The sequence below is a fragment of the Syngnathus leptorhynchus genome, chromosome 3, assembly GCF_054491065.1.
Source record: "Syngnathus leptorhynchus isolate UIUO chromosome 3, UIUO_Slep, whole genome shotgun sequence".
Lineage (NCBI taxonomy): Eukaryota > Metazoa > Chordata > Actinopteri > Syngnathiformes > Syngnathidae > Syngnathus > Syngnathus leptorhynchus.
Window position 1 is genome coordinate 3,994,252 of NC_141197.1, and position 20,544 is coordinate 4,014,795.

At 42.7% G+C, this 20,544-nt stretch overlaps 1 protein-coding gene across 6 annotated transcripts in view; it reads left to right on the forward strand.

Annotated features, from left to right (window-relative positions):
* LOC147058874 (uncharacterized) overlaps window positions 1–20,544 on the forward strand; it is a 66,607-nt gene that overhangs the window by 16,533 nt on the left and 29,530 nt on the right. For 4 of the 6 annotated variants that reach the window (XM_085907389.1, XM_085907388.1, XM_085907394.1 and 1 more), the window contains exons 15-17: window positions 5,316–5,422; window positions 16,218–16,341; window positions 19,180–19,313. In XM_085907389.1, coding sequence (XP_085763515.1) covers window positions 5,316–5,422; window positions 16,218–16,341; window positions 19,180–19,313 — 365 coding nt within the window. The remainder of the gene's footprint in view (window positions 1–5,315; window positions 5,423–16,217; window positions 16,342–19,179; window positions 19,314–20,544) is intronic. The other 2 variants (XM_085907391.1, XM_085907392.1) reach the window with 2 other exon arrangements.

Genomic DNA, 20,544 nt, shown 5'->3' on the forward strand with positions numbered 1-20,544 from the left:
ACATATACTGTACTTTCCGGACTATAAGGCGCACCTAAAAAACCTAAAATTTTCTCAAAAGCCGACAGAGCACCTTATAGTCCGGTGCGCCTTATATATGGATCAATTTATGGATTTGTTGATCCATACTGGTTGTACACAGTGCTCTGCCAAAATTTTCAGTACGTTTTAGTTCAACTAGTAAATTACAAGGTCACATCGCTTACCAGCATTACAGCAACCGTGGTCAGGGGGCGTCACTGAATAGCTCGTTGTAGCCGTGAGGTTATTTTATGTCAAAATAGGCTGCTCTGTTCATGTTTCATGTTAATTTACGGATCGATTGTTTCCTCTTTGCTGAGGCTCATGGGGAGTCTGCGAGCTGAGGCTCATGGAAGTTTGCGGTTGGCTAATGCTATAGTGATAGCTGCTATACGCACGATGCTATTTCATGTCAAAATAGGCAGCTCTGTTAATGTCTCGAGTACATTTACGGATTGATACAGAAGGGAAACATAGGTAAGCAGTACCAAGGTGTTAGATCGAACTTTCGTCAGTTTTGATAATTTTTTAAGCCCTCGTTTGAGAAACGCGATTGTTTACACTTTGCTGAGGCTCATGGGAGTCTGCGAGCTGAGGCTCATGGGAGCTTGCGGGTGGCTAATGCTATAGTGATAGCTGCTATACGCACGATGCTATTTCATGTCAAAATAGGCTGCTCTGTTCATGTTTCGAGTACATTCATGGATCAATACGGAAGGAAAACATAGGTAAGCCAGTACCAAGGTGTTGGATCGAACCATAGTCAGTTCTGATAATTTTTTAAGGCCTCGTTTGAGAAACGCGATTGTTTACAATTTGCTGAGGCTCATGGGAGTTTGCGGGTGGCTAATGCTATAGTGATAGCTGCTATACGCACGAGGCTATTTCATGTCAAAATCGGCTGCTCTGTTAATGTTTCGAGTAAATTTACGGAGCAATATGGAAGGGAAACAAAGGTAAGCAGTACCAAGGTGTTTGATCGAACTTTAGTCAGTTCTGATCATTTTATAGGATCGTTTGAGAAACCCGATTGTTTACAGAGGGCCCATTGGTTATTGGCTAGTGGATGCATATCGCAACCCTAGTCAACCGCAGTTTGTTGCAGTATAGCTTCTATTTTATGTGCCTTATAATCCGGTGCGCCTTATATATGGACAAAGTTTTAAAATGGGCCGTTCATTGAAGGTGCGCCTTATAATCCGGTACGCCTTTTGGTTCGGGAAAACGGTACCATAATTTTCGGACTATAAGTCGCGTGTTTTTCAAATTTTCAAAATAAAAAAAAAGAAAAAGAAAAAAGGGAAACCGCGATAAATGGACCGCGATGTAGCAAAGGATTGCTGTAATTTGAATTTCAAGTGACGTCAGCAGCGCGGCGGTTGTTTACATAAAGGACAAAAATTCGATCACGGGATGACGAAGATGCCCCACGTAGTCCCGGCATCATTAGCGGCTTTGTTTGTAAGTGACACGGAGGACGAAGAATTTGAAGAATTTGAAGGATTTAATGATTTGGAGTGACACAAAAGGTCATACTCTACGGAGCTTTCTTTCACCTCCGTGGATGGAAGTCTGGGGCCGGCGCTCGGCCCGGTGGCTGTCCGGGGACGGTGGATGGGGCTCGGACATGGCTTTTACGCACGCCCGGTCCTATTCTATGGAGCTCTCTTCCACCTCCGTGGCTGGAAGTTCAGTAGTTGTTGCCTCATCGAACTCTTGTTTTGTTAAATAAAGAGCCGTTTACCAAACCCACGTCTTTGCTTGTACTTTGTTAACGCTACAATATAGTCATATACTAGATCCGTGGAATAACGGCGAGGCTGACGTCAGGGCCCACGCGCGGCGTTGTTGACAAAGGACGAGGAATTTGATCGATGGATTTAATGATTTGGAGTGACACAGATGGTTTGATAATATTGTTGTAATATGATAGTTATTTGAAATATACTTTATATATTGTTATATGGGCCTGTGGAATAATTAGAAATGCAAATTTGCAAAGAGTCCGACGGCGCCCGTACTCGGCGTTGTTTACATAAAGGACGATCGATTGATTTAATGAATTTGAATGACACAGATGGTTTTATAAATGTGTTATTTATGTAACAGTTATTAGAATAACTCTGAATGTTACGTCAGGCCCGTTCTCAGCTCTTCGTTTGTGTTTATGTCACGTTAGCATACCTAGCGTTTAGCCTGTTGTTGCTCATTCTTGGTGTTGGATTTTGACGAATAAATTTGCCCCAAAAGTGCGACTTGTACTCCGGTGCAACTTATATATATTTTTTTTCCACTTTATTGTGCATTTTATGACTGGTGCGACTTATACTACGGCGAGACTTATAGTCCGAAAATTACGGTACTACTTTACAAACAGTCTTTTTCATGGACGCCCCTGCTTGTTTCAGCAAGACAATGCCAAACTCCATTTTGTACGTGTTACAACAGTGTGGCCTTATAATAAGAGTGCAGGTACTAAACTGGGCTGCCTGCAGTCCCTACCTGTCTCCCATATACCGCACTGTTGAACAACTGAAGCTGTACATCAAGCAAGAATGGCAAAGAATTCCATCTACAAAGGTTCAACAATTAGTGACCTTGGTTTTCCAAACATCCAGAGATTTAAAAAAAAAAAAAGCTAACGCAGTGGTAAATATGACCCTGTTTCAGTTTATCGCATTAAATATCTTGAGCATCCATCCATTATTCGTACCGCTTGTCTCCGCGAGGGACGCGGTCGTGCTTGAGCCGATCCCAGCAGTTTTTGGGCCCGTGGTTAGGGTACACCCTGAACTGATTGCCAGCCAATTGCGGGGCACACATATAAAAACACACATCACACAATTTGAAATGCTCAATTGGCCCACCTTACATGTCTTTGAAATGTGGGAGGAAACGAAAATACCTGCGGAGAGCCTGCAAACTCCACACAGGAAGGCCAGAGCCAGACTCAAACCTCTCCAGCTCACACATGAGACCAAACACACATCTGAGCTGTGAAGCGGATGTGCTAACCTGTACATCACCATGCCACCTTCTTTGTAGTATATTAAGTTAAATATTGTACATTTTTAATGTCTTTTTTTTTTTTTACATTTCCAGCTCACGAGCGTGATAATACATGACATCATAATATTTCATTCTTCTAAGTCATGTACATCATGACCACTGAATGAATGTCTGCTACAGGCTAAATTTGAAAGTAAACCAGCAGTTGTAGCATCCGTTTAAGTCAAGTTTATTTGTATAGCCCTAAATCACAAGCAATCTCAAAGGGCTTCACATAGACAATCAATTGACAATTATTCTCAAAGTATCCCCTGATCTTGGGCTCCCAAAAGGGCAAGAAAAAACTCAAAAACCCCTACCAGGGGAAAAATGAGAAACCTTGAGAAGGGACCACAGATGGAAGGATCCCCCTTTCAGGATCACCAGGCTTCCGTTGATGAGTAACGTACATCAGGGATGAGAATTTTCTGCGGATCCGCGCATTTCCGTGTTTTTTTCCGTCGAAAGTATCATTATCGTAAATCATGTAAATCCGTTGAGAAAATGTTGTTAATATATGGGGACGAGAGGGGGTGTAGGGCCGGGCGTCCGGGCAACGTTAGCCTCGGCGACTCACGAGCATTCACCCGACCGCTGCGACGGGATCTTATGAAAATCGGCTTGCCTCTGTAAACCTAACTAACTGGCAGCAGTGATGTGACCACATCCGTCTTATTTTCGGCAGCATTTTGGTGCTACTTTTGTCACATAATTTTCATTTCTTAACTTACGCGAAGAACTAAGTGTTTTTACACCGCCACAATGTGAATTTGCGATTGGGTTTTCATCACTTGTAGACGTTCGATAGATCTAGGGATACATATATCATCGCCCCCCCAGACCCCCGGCTACTTTTCAGTGTTTTTTCATATTTGCCATTCTCATCCCTGCTACATAAAGTATCGTTCAATTCTCCTTGCCCATTTAGAGGCGCTTCATTTTGAGGCACCGACTCATCATTCCTCTCCACATCTCACATCTCTGGGTTCCAGATTGACGTTCCTCTCTCTTAATCCTCAGATCTACCAGCCTTCCATCCAGTGGTATTAACGTAGACTGTCCAACAGCGCCAACACTTTCGCTGAAGAAAACATGGCAGCGAATAATGGTGCCCATTACGGACGCAAAAAACACAAGCACCCCTGAACCGTCGAGCGACGAAAATCAATTAGAGTCAACACCCCGCCCCCCCCAATAAAATGTCCACATGCTGCAAATAAGTCGCAACCATCAAGCACCGATATTCTCCTTTGACAAATGTGACGTCCAAAATGCTAAAAATAGTCGACAAGGAGTCCACAGGTAGGACAGTAAAAATCACATAACACCAAAAATTCAAAAAACAGTACAAACAGCAGAGCTTTACTCTTAAAACCACTCAACCACATATCTTGATTATTTGTTTCATTTTATGTATTTATTTATTTATTTATTTATTTAAATTAATTATATTGCGCGTTCTGAGCAAAATATAGATCAAACATCCCTATTTGGTTTCTTTAGCATATTTAATCAGCATATTTAATGAAACGTTTAACAGCTGTAGTGCCTTGCATTCATATCTTTAAATAATTTTGTAAGGCAGGCTTGTTGCTGCATCATAAGTATCTCCTGTTTTGTTTGGTGCAATTATATAACGACAACTTAAGTATATACCTTCCTTCGACTATTTTCTTCTTTTGCTTTGAGCTACCCCCTCTGCCTACACTTTGTCAGCCTGTTGTCACAAAACAGATGGGAACATGTTTTGTACATGATTGGGGGAAAAAAGCCACATCACAGATCACCTAAGTCAGTGATCCTGGTGATTCTTGCCTTCTATGATGATTAATGAACATTTCTCTGGTCTTTCTGCCATCAGTGAATTTTCTTGTCTTCCAAATACTTTAAGGCGGTCACTGTTACTTTCCACTAAACATGTGCAAGCTTGAACAGCAGATTTTCCCCAAGTGTTCTTTTCACATTGTTCTTCTTCCTGAAATTCACTCAATCTTTCCATCCAATCCATTATTTTGCCTTTTACTCCATCCACTGTTTCTTGAAACCAGTTTTAATCCCTTCACCCACTACAACCACCATCTGAGATCACAATTCTTAACACTTTCAGTATCGACAGTTTTTTCCAAACCCTGTTTTATGCCATTTCCATTCATACGTACATCCTCAATTCAACCCAATTACCCCCTATACCTGTGGCACAAAACTGATTGAGGATGACTGGTTCTTTCCTGGCTGCTCCGATCCAGCACTCGCCACTCGGCAGCAGGAGTTGGAAGAGGAGCTGGCTCAAACTCAGGGGCTCAGCCAACACGAGCGCAAGAAGTTGGCTGTACCAGCCCAAAGAAGCATGCAGGTATGCACGTACAGCACATTATTGTGAGTTTGTGCTTTGCTTATAATGTTTGTGTGTTCATGTTTTCTGTGACAATTTAATTCATGAAAGAATTCTCTCTGGGGAATTAAGGTGAACAAAGACCAGCATGACCAAAGTCCCCAACATAAATTATTTGTAACCATGAAATGTGAACATGCTTATCCTTTACCATGATCCAGTTCAGGTTTGCCATATCAATTTTGAGACATTGCCAACAGAATCTGGTCATTCAGAAAAAACTCCCCCAAATTTGTACTCACTCCTCACCTGTATTTGACTTTCTACCACATACACACATTTATGTCCAGCCATGTTTTTACTACAAAACTAATATGCCTTGATAGCCTCTTCTTCATTCTGTATTTCAGCAGCCTGCAAAGATTGTGATACGCTTATTGCTGTGTGTGCACGTTTTTGTTTTGCTCTCAAAGCAATAACATCTGACTACCGTAATTTCCGGACTATAAGCCGCACTTGATTATAAACCGCACCAGCTAAATTTAAGGGAAAATCTTGTTTTGTTCATATACAAGCTGCACCGGACCATACGCCGCAGGTTTTTTATGTTTAATTACCATTTTTAAAAGAATATACACAAACAATATTGTCAGGAAAGAGATGGTTCTTTGGGGACGCATACCTTTTATTAACATAACCTTTATTGACTGAGATGGAGCTCAGCAAACATACAAACATGTATATGTTGACCAAAACCTAATAAACGTGATGTGCAGGAAACACTAGCAACACACAACTAATAATAAATAAAATGGGACCACTTATAGGGGTAAAGTTGGCAATGTGATACGAGCTGCACGTATAGCTCCAGAGTAGATATGACCGGGAAATAAAGAAAGAAAAGGGTGACACAAAAAGATATATGTCATCAATAATAGCCCAGTGCCCTCTAGTGAACGGAGGAAACCTCTACAGTGCATGAGCAGCTCTAGTTCCTTTGTTAAGCGCCAAATTGACTGCCTTTAACATAAAAGCGGCATCATATGCATTTCTTTTGTTCATCATAGTGAGGGTTTGTGGATAAAAGCTTCCTTTACTAATGTTTGTCTTGATCTCGTTCTGTCCCTTCTTTCCGGCACTATTTGCCTGGCGGACAGACATGCGATAAACACCACTCTTCTCCCCAGTGACCGTTTGTCTGGTCACATATCCCTCCGCCCAGCAAAGCAGTGCTGCGCAACAGCGGTCCACAAACTTTTTAATGAGTGTATAAGTGTATTAGTCATCACAAAAATCACAAAAAATCTATAGATACACCGCACTGGATGACAAGCAGCAGGGTTCAAAGCTTGTGCAAAAAGCAGCGGCTTATAGTCCAGGAATTACGGTATATGACATAAGTCACCATGACCTATAGGCTAGGTTCAGACTGTAAGGTCTTAATGCTCAATTCAGATTTTTGGGGATAAAATCCGGTGCGTGCGTGCATCCTGGTTTGTGTGATCACAATACATAATAACCTCAGACTGTCTGTGTTGTGTACCAAATGTCTCCCTTAAGCGGCCTGCATGTGCTGAAGAAGAGATGCGATCATACGCAACTTGGTATTTTCCAAAGTAAATGCAGTGGTACCTCTATTTACAAATGCCTGTACTTACGAATCTATTGAGATACGAACCGGAGCCTTGTGATTTTTTTTTTAGCTACTTAGAAACCAATTTTTGACGTCCGACCCCACCTTCTGCCTTGTCTCGTTTGATTTGATTTCACTTAATTTCTTCACACCATCATTAATCATTATTACATATAGATGTATCATGACATTTTAATTGCATGAGGAAAAGGGTCCCTGACTGAAGCCAAGTATAAGCTTATTTAACAGGGTCCAGACAGACGGACGGATGGACGAACAGACACTCAATATACAAAAATATACACTCTCAACCCAGCTAACTATGGAAATGTGAATTTTTTAATTATAGGTTTGTAAAAGATGGTGCGCACACATCTTCGGTATTTCCCTGGGATGTGTGTTTTAACTCGCGTCTGATGGGAATGCTGGGGTCTAGTGATGGGGATAAGACTGCACAGTATGTGATTTCTCTTGTTCACAACCTGAAACATGACACGTGTATTCTGGAATTCAATCAGCTCAGGTAGTTTTAGTATCTCAGAATGATGGAAGAAAGGGAGGGATGGAGAATTAAACTCAGACCAATACAGAGCCCTAATGATTTTCTTTTGTAGAGAGTGAAGTTTTTTAAGGTGACAAGTGAAGGTGTTGCCCCATATGACATTGCAATAGATAAGATGAGGTTCAAATTGAGTCCATCTATCCATCCATCTTCTTCCGCTTATCCGGGGTCGGGTCGCGGAGGCAGCAGCTTCAGGAGGGACTCTCAGACTTCCCTCTCCCCAGCCACTTCATCCAGCTCATCCAAGGGGATCCCAAGGCGTTCCCAGGCCAGATGAGAGCCATAGTCTCTCCAGCGCGTCCTGGGTCATCCCCGGGGTCTCCTACCGGTGGGACATGCCCGGAACACCTCCCTAGGAAGGCATCCAGGAGGCATCCTGATGAGATGCCCGAGACACCTAATCTGGCTCCTCTCAACGTGGAGGAGCAGCTGCTCTACTCCGAGTCTCTCCCGGATGACCTAGCTTCTCACCTTATCTCTAAGTGAGAGCCCGGACACCCTGCGGAGGAAACTCATTTCGGCCGCTTGTATCCTGGATCTCGTTCTTTCGGTCACAACCCATAGCTCGTGACCATAGGTTTTTTATTTAAATTTTTTATTTAAACTTTATTTACCCAGGCAAACAAATTAAGAATAAGTTATTATTTACAATTGCGGCCTGACAAAGGTGAGGGTAGGAGCATAAATCGACCGGTAATTCGAGAGCTTTGCCTTTTGGCTCAGCTCTCTCTTCACCACGACGAACCGGTTCAGAATCCGCATTACTGCTGACGCTGCACCGATCCGCCTGTCGATCTCGCGCTCCATCCTGCCCTCACTCGTGAACAAAACTCCAAGATACTGGGGCACGATCCGGAGAGGGCATTCCACCCTTTTCCGATTGAGGACCATGGACTCGGATTTGGAGGTGCTGACACTCATCCCGACCGCTTCACACTTGGCTGCGAACTGCTCCAGTGAGAGCTGGAGATCACGGCCTGAAGAAGCCAACAGCACCACGTCATCTGCAAAAAGCAGAGACGCGATGCTGAGGTCCCCAAACCAGACCCCTCTTCTGTCCATAAAAATTATCAACACAATCAGTGACAAAGGGCAGCCTTGGCGGAGTCAACCCTCACTGGGAACGAATCCGATTTACTGCCGGGAATGCGGACCAAACTATGGCATTAGTGATACAGGGACCGAACCACCCTTATCAGTTGGCTCAGCCACTACCAAAGCACCCTCCGCAGAACCTCCCGAGGGACACGGTTGAACGCCTTCTCCAAGTCCACAAAACACATGTGGACTGGTTGGGCAAACTCCCATGCACCTTCGAGGATCCTGCCGAGGGTGTAGAGCTAGTCCACTGTTCCACGGCCAGGACGAAAGCCACACTGGTCCTCCTGAATCCAAGGTTCGACCTCCCGACGGACCCTCCTTTCCAGCACCCCTGAATAGACCTTACCAGGGAGGCTGAGGAGTGTGATTCCCCTGTAATTGGAACACACCCTCTGGTCCCCCTTTTTAAAGAGGGGAACTACCACCCCAGTCTGCCAATCCATAGGCACCATCCCCGATGTCCACGCAATGTTGTGGAGGCGTGTCAGCCATGACAGCCCCACAACATCCAGAGCCTTTAAGAACTCTGGGCGTATCTCATCCACCCGGGGCCTTGCCACCGAGGAGTTTTTTTAACTACCTCAGAGACTTCGACCCCAGAGATTGGAGAGTCCGCCTCAGAGTCTCCAAGCCCTGCTTCCCCAATGAAAGGCATATCGGTGGATTTGAGGAGGTCTTCAAAGTATTCTCCCCACCAACTCACGACGTCCCGAGTCGAGGTCAGCAGCACGCCATCTCCACTATAAACAGTGTTGACTGTGCACTGCTTCCCCCTCCTGAGACGCCGGATGGTGGACAAGAATTTCCTCGAAGCCGTTCGGAAGTCATTCTCCATGGCCTCGCCAAACTCCTCCCACGCCCGGGTTTTTGCCTCAACAACCAACAAAGCCGTGTTCCGCTTGGCCATCCGGTACCTGTTTGCTGCCTCCGGAGTCCCAGGGGCCAAAACGGCCCGATAGGACTCCTTCTTCAGCTTGAAGGCATCCCTTACCGCTGGTGTCCACCAGCGGGTTCGGGGATTGCAACTTCGACCGGTCGGCTGCCTCAACAATCGAGGTGCGGAACATGGTCCACTCTGACTTAATGTCCCTAACTCCCCCGGACATGGGAAAAGCTCTGCCGGAGGTGGGAGTTGAAGCTCTTCCTAACAGGGGATTCTGCCAGATGTTCCCAGCAGACCCTCACAGAGCGTTTGGGTCTGCCAGGTCGGACTGGCATCTTCCCCCACCATCGGAGCAACCCACCACCAGGTGGTGATCCGTTGACAGCGCCGCCCCTCTCTTCACCCGAGTGTCCAAAACATGCGGCCGCAAATCCGATGACACGACTACAAAGTCGATCAACGAACTGCGGCCTAGGGTGTCCTGGTCCCAAGTGCACACATGGACACCCTTATGCTTGAACATTATAGAAAATCCGTGTCGAGCACAGAAGTCCAACAATAGAACACCGCTTGGGTTCAGATCGGGGGGGGGGGGGGGGGCGTTCCTCCCAATCACGCCCTTCCAGGTCTCACTGTCATTGCCCACGTGAGCATTGAAGTCACCCAGTAGAACGATGGAGTCCCCAGAAGGAGCGCTCTCCAGCACTTCCTCCAGGGACCCCAAGAAGAGTGGGTATTCTGAGATGCTGTTTGGTGCATAGACACAAACAACAGTCAGGACCCGTCTCCCCATCCGAAGGCAGAGAGAGGTGACCTCTCGCTCACCGAGGTGAACCCCAATGTGCAGGCGCCCAGCTCGGGGGCAATGTAGCCCACACCTGCTCGACGCCTCTCACCGTGGGCAACTCCAGAGTGGAAGAGAGTCCAGCCCCTCTCGAGAGGGCTTGTACCAGAGCCCAAACTATGTGTGGAGGCAAATCTGACTATGTCTAGTCGGAACTTTTCTGCCTCACGCACCAGCTCGGGTTCCTTTCCAGCCAGAGAGGTGACATTCCATGTCCCTAGAGCCAGCCTCTCTGCAGCCGGGGATCGGACCGCCAAGGTCCCCGCCTTTGGCCGCCTCCCAGCTCATTTTGTTCCCGACCCCTTTGGCCTCTCCTACAGGTGGTGAGCCCATGGGAAGGGGGACCCATATTTTCCTTTTCAGGCTATGCCGGGCCCCATGGGCGAAGGCCCAGCCACCAGGGGCTTGCCTTTGAGCCCCACCTCCAGGCCTGGCTCCAGAGAGGGGGCCTCGGTGACCCGCGTCCGGGCGATGGAAAACAAAGTCCATTTTTGTTTTTCATCATAAGGGGCTTGCGTGAGCCGTGCTTTGTCTGGCCCCTCACCTAGGACCCTTTTGCCATGAGTGACCCTTCCAGGGGCATGAAGCACCAGACAACATGGCTCCTGGGATCATGGGGCACCCAAAGTCCTCCACCACGATAAGGTGACGACTCACGGAGGGGTTCAAATACAGTTTTATATAAAATAAGGAGTACTGACTGGGGGTGGACACGTCTGACTTCGTAAAATAAACCAAGATATTTTGATTATTTAGATACAAGGTGGGGCGGCTCAATTATAACTTATAACTTAAGGCGACACGATGAAGCACTGGTTAGCATGTCCGCTTCACAGTTAGGAGGGTGCGGGTTCGATTCCACCTCCGACCCTCCCTGTGTGGAGTTTGCATGTTCTCCCCGAGCCCGCGTGGGTTTCCTCCTGGCACTTTCCTCCCACATCCCAAAAACATGCTTGATAGGCCAATTGAGCGCTCTAAATTGCCCCGAGTGCGGATGGTTGTTCGTCTCTGTGTGCCCTGTGATTGGCTGGCAACCAGTTCAGGGTGTCCCCCGCCTACTGCCCGATGACTGCTGGGATAGACTCCAGCACGCCCGGGACCTCCGTGGGGACAAAGCGGTACAGAAAATGGATGAATGAATGTTTTTTATGACTTGGTCACACGAGTCCAAGTGTCCAATTAATAGTGGGGAACAAAGAGGAGTGAATAGTGTTAATAAAGTCTTGTTTATCTCCATCTTCCTTGGATATATCAATGTTGAAATCACCAAGGAGGATGCAGTCTTTTTTCGGGTTGTTTACTTTGTGCAAGAGATCATTCAGCGTGGAACAAAAGGTATTTAGAGGAGTCTGGTGGACGATAGATAACACCATTAATTGAAAAAAATCAATTGTTCCTGATCTCTATAAAAATAGACTCACAATGTTCATCTTCCAAGATGAAATCACACATCTTTACTTGGAGTGTATTTTTAACAGAGACAAACCCCTCCACCTGTCCTATTGAGTCTGTTCTTAGTATGTAAATTATATCCTTCAATGTTGAGTAGTTCCACACAAGCATGGTTATTTAACCAGTTTCACTGCAACCAATGACATTGAAAAGGCAATTTGTAGTAGACAATAAGAAAATTAAGTCAGCATGATGTTTGTTTCAGCTCCTGATGTTAATATGTAACATTGAGTGGTGGTAGGAATCATTTACTGACCTCAGATCGTCAAGCTCGAGAATAGTACAGGTAATATCATCACCCAAATGAATACTGTGGTCCTGATCTCCAAAAGTATTTAAATCATCAAAACCCATTGATTTGAGCAGTTGTATTGCCCATACAGTATAGTTAACTGCACATTGTAGCACACTGCGGTCTTCGCAACTACTGTAATTTTCAGACTATTAGTCGCTCCGGAGTATAAATCGCACCACCCATAAAATGCACAATAACGTGAAAAAAAACATATATAAGTCGCTCCGGAGTATAAGTCGCACTTTTGGGGCAAATGTATTTGTCAAAATCCAACACCAAAAACAGACACGAACCAGCAACAACAGGCTAAACGATACGGTATGCTAACGTGACATACACAAACGAGAGGCTGAGAACGGGCCTAACGTAACATTCAGAGTTATTAAAATGATTATTACATAAATAACACGTTTATCAAACCATCTGTGTCACTCCAAATTATAAAATACATCGATCATCGATCGTGTAAACAATGCCGCGTACGCGCGCCGTCGGACTCGTGATTTGCATGTCTAATTATTCCACAGACCCATATAACGATATATAAAGTATATTTCAAATAACTATCATATAGCAACAATATTACCAAACCACCTGTCACTCCAAATCATAAAATACATCGATCATCGATCGTGTAAACAATGCCGCGTACGCGCACCGTCGGACTTGTGATTTGCTTGTCTAATTATTCCACAGACCCATATAACGATATACAAAGTATATTTCAAATAACTATCATATAGCAACAATATTGCCAAACCATCTGTCACTCCAAATCATAAAATCCATCGATCATTGATTGTGTAAACAATGCCGCGTACGCGCGCCGTCGGACTCGTGATTTGCATGTCTAATTATTCCACAGACCCATATAATGATATATAAAGTATATTTCACATAACTATCATAAAGCAACAATATTACCAAACCATCTGTCACTCCAAATCATAAAATACATCAATCATGTAAACAATGCCGCGTACGCGCGTCGTCGGACTCGTGATTTGCATGTCTGGCGTGATGTGTGCTTGCATGCTGTCCATCACAAGCAGAGCTTGCATCCTAAATTGCATTGCTGCCCCTACTGTTTTTTTTTTTTTTGTTTTGTTTCGACTTATACTCAGGACCGAATATGTGAATTTTTTCACAAATTTTCTAAATTAAAAAGAAATAATAAAAAAGGGAAAATGCGATAAACGAACCGTGATGTAGCAAGGGATTACTGTAATTTGAACTGCAAGTGACGTCAGCGGTGCCACGCGGCGGTTCTTTACATAAAGGACAAAGGATTCGATCACGGGATGACAAAGATGACGAAGGGCCCCACGTTTGAAGGACTTAATGATTTGGAGTGACACAAGGTTTGAAAAACTTATTTATGTTAGAGTTATTTGATGTATTTTATTTTGTGTAGCAACTTGTATATGTTTTTATCGTTAAAGTTCAGTCGTTGTTGGCTTGTTGAACTCTTGTTTTATTAAATAGTCGTTTACCAAACCCACGTTTTTCCTGGTACTTTGTTAACGCTACAATATAGTTATATACTGGATCTGTGCGCCGCACGCGCAGCCTTGATGACATAAAGTACAAGGAATTTGATCGATGGATTTAATGATTTGGAGTGACACAGACGGTTTGATATTGTTATATAAACCCACGTCTTTCCTGGTACTTTGTTAACGCTACAATATAGTTAGATACTAGATCTGTGCGGCGCACGCGCGGCGTTGACATAAAGGACGAGGAATTTGTTCGATGGATTTAATGATTTGGAGTGACACAGATAGTTTGATAATATTGTTGTAATATGATATTTATTTGATATATACTTTATATATCGTTATATGGGTCTGTGAAATAATTAGAAATGCAACTTACGAGTCCGACGTCAGCGGCGCATACGCGGTGCATACGCGGTGCATACGCGGTGCATACGCGGTGCATACGCGGTGCATACGCGAATTGGAGTGACACAGATGGTTTGATAAACGTGTTATTTAATACTTATTTGAAGAAGTCTGAATGTTACGTCAGGCCCGTTCTCAGCTCCTCGTTTGTGTATATGTCATGTTAGCATACCGTATCGTTTAGCCTGTTGTTGCTGGTTCATGTCTGGTCTTGGTGTTAGATTTTGACAAATAAATTTGCCCCAAAAGTGCGACTTATACTCCGGTGCGACTAAACTATGTTTTTTTTTTTATCACTTTATTGTGCATTATATGGCTGGTGCGACTTGTACTCCGGAGCAACTTATAGTCCAAAAAATATGGTCGTTTTTTTAGCCAATTTTTCGTTACTGGCCTCCAACTTTGCAATAGTCTCTTCGGTAGCCCTCAGCCGTAGATCTCACGCGTCGCCCTCACGCTTGAGTGACTCCCTTCTCTCTTCTTGATCTTCCACAGTCCTTATGACCCAGTCGAGCTTGTTTTCAAGAGCTGACAGGGTTTGCTTGAAATCAGTAGAGATCGCAGTTTGGTGAGACTTGAGCAGATTAGTGAGAGACGCCATGGAGACTTTCAGGTTTGGTTCAGGCGACCGTCCTTTTATCGGTGGCATGCTTAAGACGCGCTGTAGTTTATAATTGTTCAAATAAAGATCTGGCTGCTTCGAAGAAGGGAAATAAAAGATTGTAGGAGTGAGTCATGCTTTTCGTCTTTGGTTTAAGAAAAGTAAAAAATCATTGCGGCAGCGAAGACACAGCTTACTTCTCACGCGGTATCACATTTCGGATTTCCAGTAGTCCAAAAGAAAATTGCTTTGCCATTCCCTGTTTGTCTCAGCGCGTTAGCAGTGTAAAAACAGGTATAGTGTAAAACCGTATGCGACTATCAATATAAAACTCGAAATCATAAAGGAGTATGGCGAAGGCATGCGTATCGTCAAGCTCACGACGGAGTACAGCTGTTGTGCCAAAGTGAAAACTTGACTGAAAGGTGTTGCTGTGGGGAGAGATAGTACCAGTTTGTTTTCAATAAAAACAAGAACAACACACTTCTTCACATAGCAAGGAGTAATACGTGGAAGCGAACCATAATTTATTAGTCTGACGTTTTGTGTGTCTTCTCGGGGGTATTTTTAGCAAGTGTAGAAAAATTTGAACAGGTTACCCGCTCTCCAAGCAAAGTTAGGAGGTTAAGAATAAAGTGAGATTTATTTTTTTGTTATAAAAGTTTGAAAAAGCAAAAATTAAAATAAAATTGTTTTTTGTTTTCCCTATTTTACACAGAGCAATAGGGCAAATAGTGTGACTTTAGGGATAGTCCAGCGTGCATTATTTGCTTTTACATTGATTTCTATCGAAAACATTGCTGCTACTTACAAAGTTTCTACCTACTAACCCAATCGCGGAACCAATTCAGTTTGTAATTAGAGGTACCACTTTATGGTCCAGCGCGTAGAGGCTCAATTTTTACTATCCTATATCTACCGAGAAGTGATTTGGGAGGAGGTAGAAATAAAATTCTTTTTGGGAAATAAGGCGACACTTTTCATGGAGATGACGTTGCTACAGATAATGTTATATCATTGCCGTATGTAATAAATAAATCCCCCGTGTAGCTGAATTACAAATTATTACTATCACCACAAATGTCTACTTTATGATTCAAGATTCAAGTGGGAGTGAATTAAAGTCACCCCCACCTCAATGCGCCCTGAATATTGGGATTTAGATCACATATAGTTCGGATACGATATGCGACCTGGTTATTCAGACTGAGGTCGCATTGCACATTCGATCTAGGACTACATTAGAAAATGACCCAGGTTGGATTTGCAAATATCAGAATTGAACCTTTCAAACTATCAGACAAGAAATCAGATACATGTTGCATATAGGTTAAAAAAAAACCCACACAAAATAGCTGCCGTTTACCTGCAATGTGAATCTATCCTTTGACATAAGGTATGCATTACCAAAAACTCAACCTCTATAAGAATAATAATCTCTTCCCTGAAAATGATTTTACTTGCCAGAGTTAAAATGGTCCTACCTTGAATATAGTAGTTTTACATCACCTCTTTAATGTATTTCTTCTTACACATAGGAGGATTTTGAATTTGATGGAAAAGCCTCATTCCAGGACTACCACAGCACATCGGAGAGCACAACTCCAATGGAAGGAGAAAATATGGGAGGTTGGTGGCCTGAGTACAGTACACCTGACACAGGTGGGAGAACCCCTAGACAGTTTACACCAGCATGCAACTGGTTGTCCTCACATTTGGATTGGTCTTTTGTTTTTCATTTTCATCAGAAATACCGTCTTGTGTTTGTTTTTTTGTCGATGTTGGTTGCTTTCATCTCTCACCATTTGTCAGGCCATGTTACTTGTGTTACTAAGTAAGGTGTCGGTTTGCAAAAGTTTTGAATAATGTTCATTTTCTGAAAACTCCCCAATCAAATCACATTAGGACATTCAGAATGTTTTGCATTTTCATTACAACGTGCATGCTGGTTGAACTGACTAGTTTGTTGGGGTTAGTATTGTGAATGCACTGACCTCTGATATAAATATGTACACAACCTGTCAAACATTGTCATAAAATGTTATATTTTATTGGTACTGTTGCGTGTTGCGCGGGATGTCCGATGTTGAGCCAGGACAACAAAGATGTGGAGTATAGAGTTGGTTCTTTATTGGCAAGATCTTGGGTTGTTTAATGGCGGCCAGTACACAAGGCACGGCAGCATATGAAACAATAACTTCCGTCTCCAGGTCAGCTTGTTTTATACTGTCCGGAAAGGCGGGAATTTGTCACATGACCATTTCGTACCTGAGGCAGGAACTTGTCACATGACCATTTCGTACCTGAGTGTGGGGGGCGTCACCCCCCTGTGTGTGTTCATCCAGTAGTGTGTGTTGTATACGTGTTCTGATTGAGCAGTTATGTTTACATAAAATAATAAATGAATTTTACATATGAGCATCACATTGTACGGAGATTGTCTCTCCTAATAGAACATGTACACATTGCTGTTGCTCCCTCTTCAGTACGTAGCGAAACCTGAAAATCACGTTTCAGGTGGACCAGGATACATGATGGCCAATATAAGGGTAGTATGGTCAGTTTGTAGTCTTGAGCGTGAGTCTTGCTCCAGCATTTTATACAAACAAAAGTTTCAAGAATTTAGCAAATATAGGGGATATTTGACAATGGTCTATAATGACTAAGACTTTTAAAGTTGAGGTGTTTTTTTTTTTTACGCAAATAGTCATGGTTGACTTTAAGTGCTAGGAGATAAAGACAAGTTATTTATGTTAAGAGTTAGGGCTGGGCGATATGGCATCAAATGTATATCATAGCATCAATTGCATCCTTTCACAGTATCAGTAATGTATTTTCCGCATGATAAGGCGCACCGGACTATAAGGCGCACTTTTAATGAATGGCCCATTTTAAAACGTTGTCCTTATATAAGGCGCACCGGACTATAAGGCACACCATTAATGCATCATGTCAGATTTTTAATCCAAATCTAATCATTCTCCAATTTATCTTTTTTATTTCAACTTCAGATGCAACAAATTACTTTAGAATCACAAAATAATGATCCAGAGTCTTATGATTCATGAACATAGTGGCGCGCTGAACATAGTCTTCAGCGGGCCACTTATGATTGATTTCATGACACAATGCTTCGGGCCAGTTTAAATTTAGGAATTTGGTCCATATATAAGGCGCATATATTAGGTGCACCTTGTGGTCCGGGAAATACGGTATATATCATGATATAAAATTAAAAGTAAAAATATTCAATAATTCACTAAAAGAATCATTTCTAAAAAGGGTTGATCATATTTGATCACTAAAGAAGCTAATGATAAAATAAATATGATTAAACAACTGTGAATTTGGATAAGATTTATTGTGCAAATGCAAAGAGCTTTCCGGTTGGCATTTTCTAACCATGGAGTAGTGACATTCGCCTCCGATAGTAAGGAGGGATATTACATTTCACGCATGTGCAGAAAGTACTTAATGGTCAGCGTTACTGGCTGTGTGTTGCAATGTATTTTTGTCTTTTTTACAATGTGACAGTCATTACGATGCCACGGGGTAGGCTGATGCTGGATTGGTCTTTCAAGGCCTTTACCTGAGCGACTGTGGTGTCATTTTCATTTAAGTTGCAAAATGACGTCTGAGATGGATTTATTTCATATTTCACAAACACAATATTAATTGCAATACGTTTACATTAGTGGGGTCGCATAGAACATATTGAGATGATTAAAGAGCATTTTTGAATTGCCCTTCCCTTTGAGAAAGTTTCAGTCATTATTTAGAAACTGCATGTTGTATTTAGTTCATTTTCAGTTAATCAATCTTCAGTCATCATTTAGAAACTGCATTTTGTATTTAGTTCATTTTCTTTGTGAGATATTGGCTTGATGAGCTGAAACAATTATGCAAATACTTTTCACAGCTCTGTACATGTAGACTAATTTCTAATACGTTTACATTAGTGGGGTCGCATAGATCATATTGAGATGATTAAAGAACATTCTTGAATTGCCCTTCCCTTTGAGAAAGCTTCAGTCATTATTTAGAAACTGCATGTTGTATTTAGTTCATTTTCAGTTAATCAATCTTCAGTCATCATTTAGAAACTGCATTTTGTATTTAGTTCATTTTCTTTGTGAGATATTGGCTTGATGAGCTGAAACAATTATGCAAATACTTTTCACAGCTCTGTACATGTAGACTAATTTCTAATAGTTTTATTCACTAATATGCTAATGACCTTTTCTTGTTTAAATCATCAGTCATTGACAATGTTTGCCGTATGGTCAAGCAACCCCGGAAAAATAATGGTTCTTAAAAAAAAAAAAAAATCCCAAATGAATGACATTCTTGATGAATGTGTGTAAACTTCAGCGTGCGCCAATGCTTTATCTCTATATACCTTGTAGACTGTGTAAATATCGAGCAGAAAAATTGCTGTCTGTTTTTCCTTCTAAAACGTAAAAATTTTCTTTCTTCCTTATTTCTTCCTAAAAATTAAAGATGGTTTGCGGACTGTGGTGGAGGAGCTGGAGCTAGAGAGAAATCAATTACAAGCGCAGATACTGAGCCTGGAAGAGCGTTGTCAAGGTCTTGAAGATCGTCTACAGCTGCAGGCACGCATTGAGACGTTACAGGTAACCTCATCCCTCAACCACACGTGACTACAAATTATGATAAAGGTTTCAGGAAAGGTCAAGACATATCTCGCAATAACAGCACAACATACGCTAACAAAATTCATTACCCACTGATGTGTAAATGCTGAGTCATTTCCATGTCCCTGTCCCTGAGGACTTGAATATTGTAATAAACTCTTCTAACACAGATGACGTTTGATATACATGAAGATGAGCAGCCAAATTGGGCCCCTCAGGTTTGTTTGGTCTCTTTGAATGTGTGCGCATCTCTGGCGGTGACTGCTAATAGTGTGCTGTGCGTGTTTAACCATGAACATTAGATTAAGTTGTTTTGTGAACAATGTTGATTTAAATAAAGTCCAATATTCCATCTAAGAATCACTGGGTGACTTTCTGTAGAATGTGAGAAATTAATAGGGAAAATACAGTAAGAGACAGAAAGGGAAAGAGAAAGAAAAGACAAAGGTCTGGCCAGAGGACCTAATCCACATCGCAGTAAGCGACATACAAAGACAGACTTCTTCAATGGTATATGTACAGTATGCACTCCAGATTTACATCCTGTGTTGTAAAAGTAGCAACTACTATCATAGAGTAACAGTCGGACTTTGAGCATAGAGGTGTCCTGAAAGTGTGTGTAGGTTACACTTATGCCGATGTCAGGTGACACAAATGCCTGATAAATGAGCGTGTGAACGTAGTGAGTCGTGGCCGATTTTGAGTTGTCTTGACATGTCGTAGCCCCTGTAGTGTGAAATAAACAACGACCATGACGGCAAAAGTTTGGCATGTCAAAATGTTTATTCATCTTGCAGCATAATGTGACATGTCCCACGACATCCTTCAATTGTTTTTTAGGCAGTGACCAATAAGAGATTGCACATGCCGCACACAAACAAACTAATGAATTTTGTAAGAAGCCCGCGACAATTGGGCGGGATCTGGTCGGTGACTGACTTAAAGTTCGGCATGACGCTGCTTCAAGACACAGAACAATATTCATCTTGTAGTCTGACAGCATGAAAAACTACAAAATAGTCATGTAGTTTGAGAAAGCCATTACTTGCACATACCGATATCTTAGTTCTTTGACTCTGGCAGAGTTGGTCTCAAAAAGTACATGTTTCATGCTGATGCTTTTGCGTTGGAAGACATGGTCAATTAGTTGATGAAGACACAGTGTTGATTCCATCAGAGTTGACATTGTCTTCAAGAACTTTCCTGGATT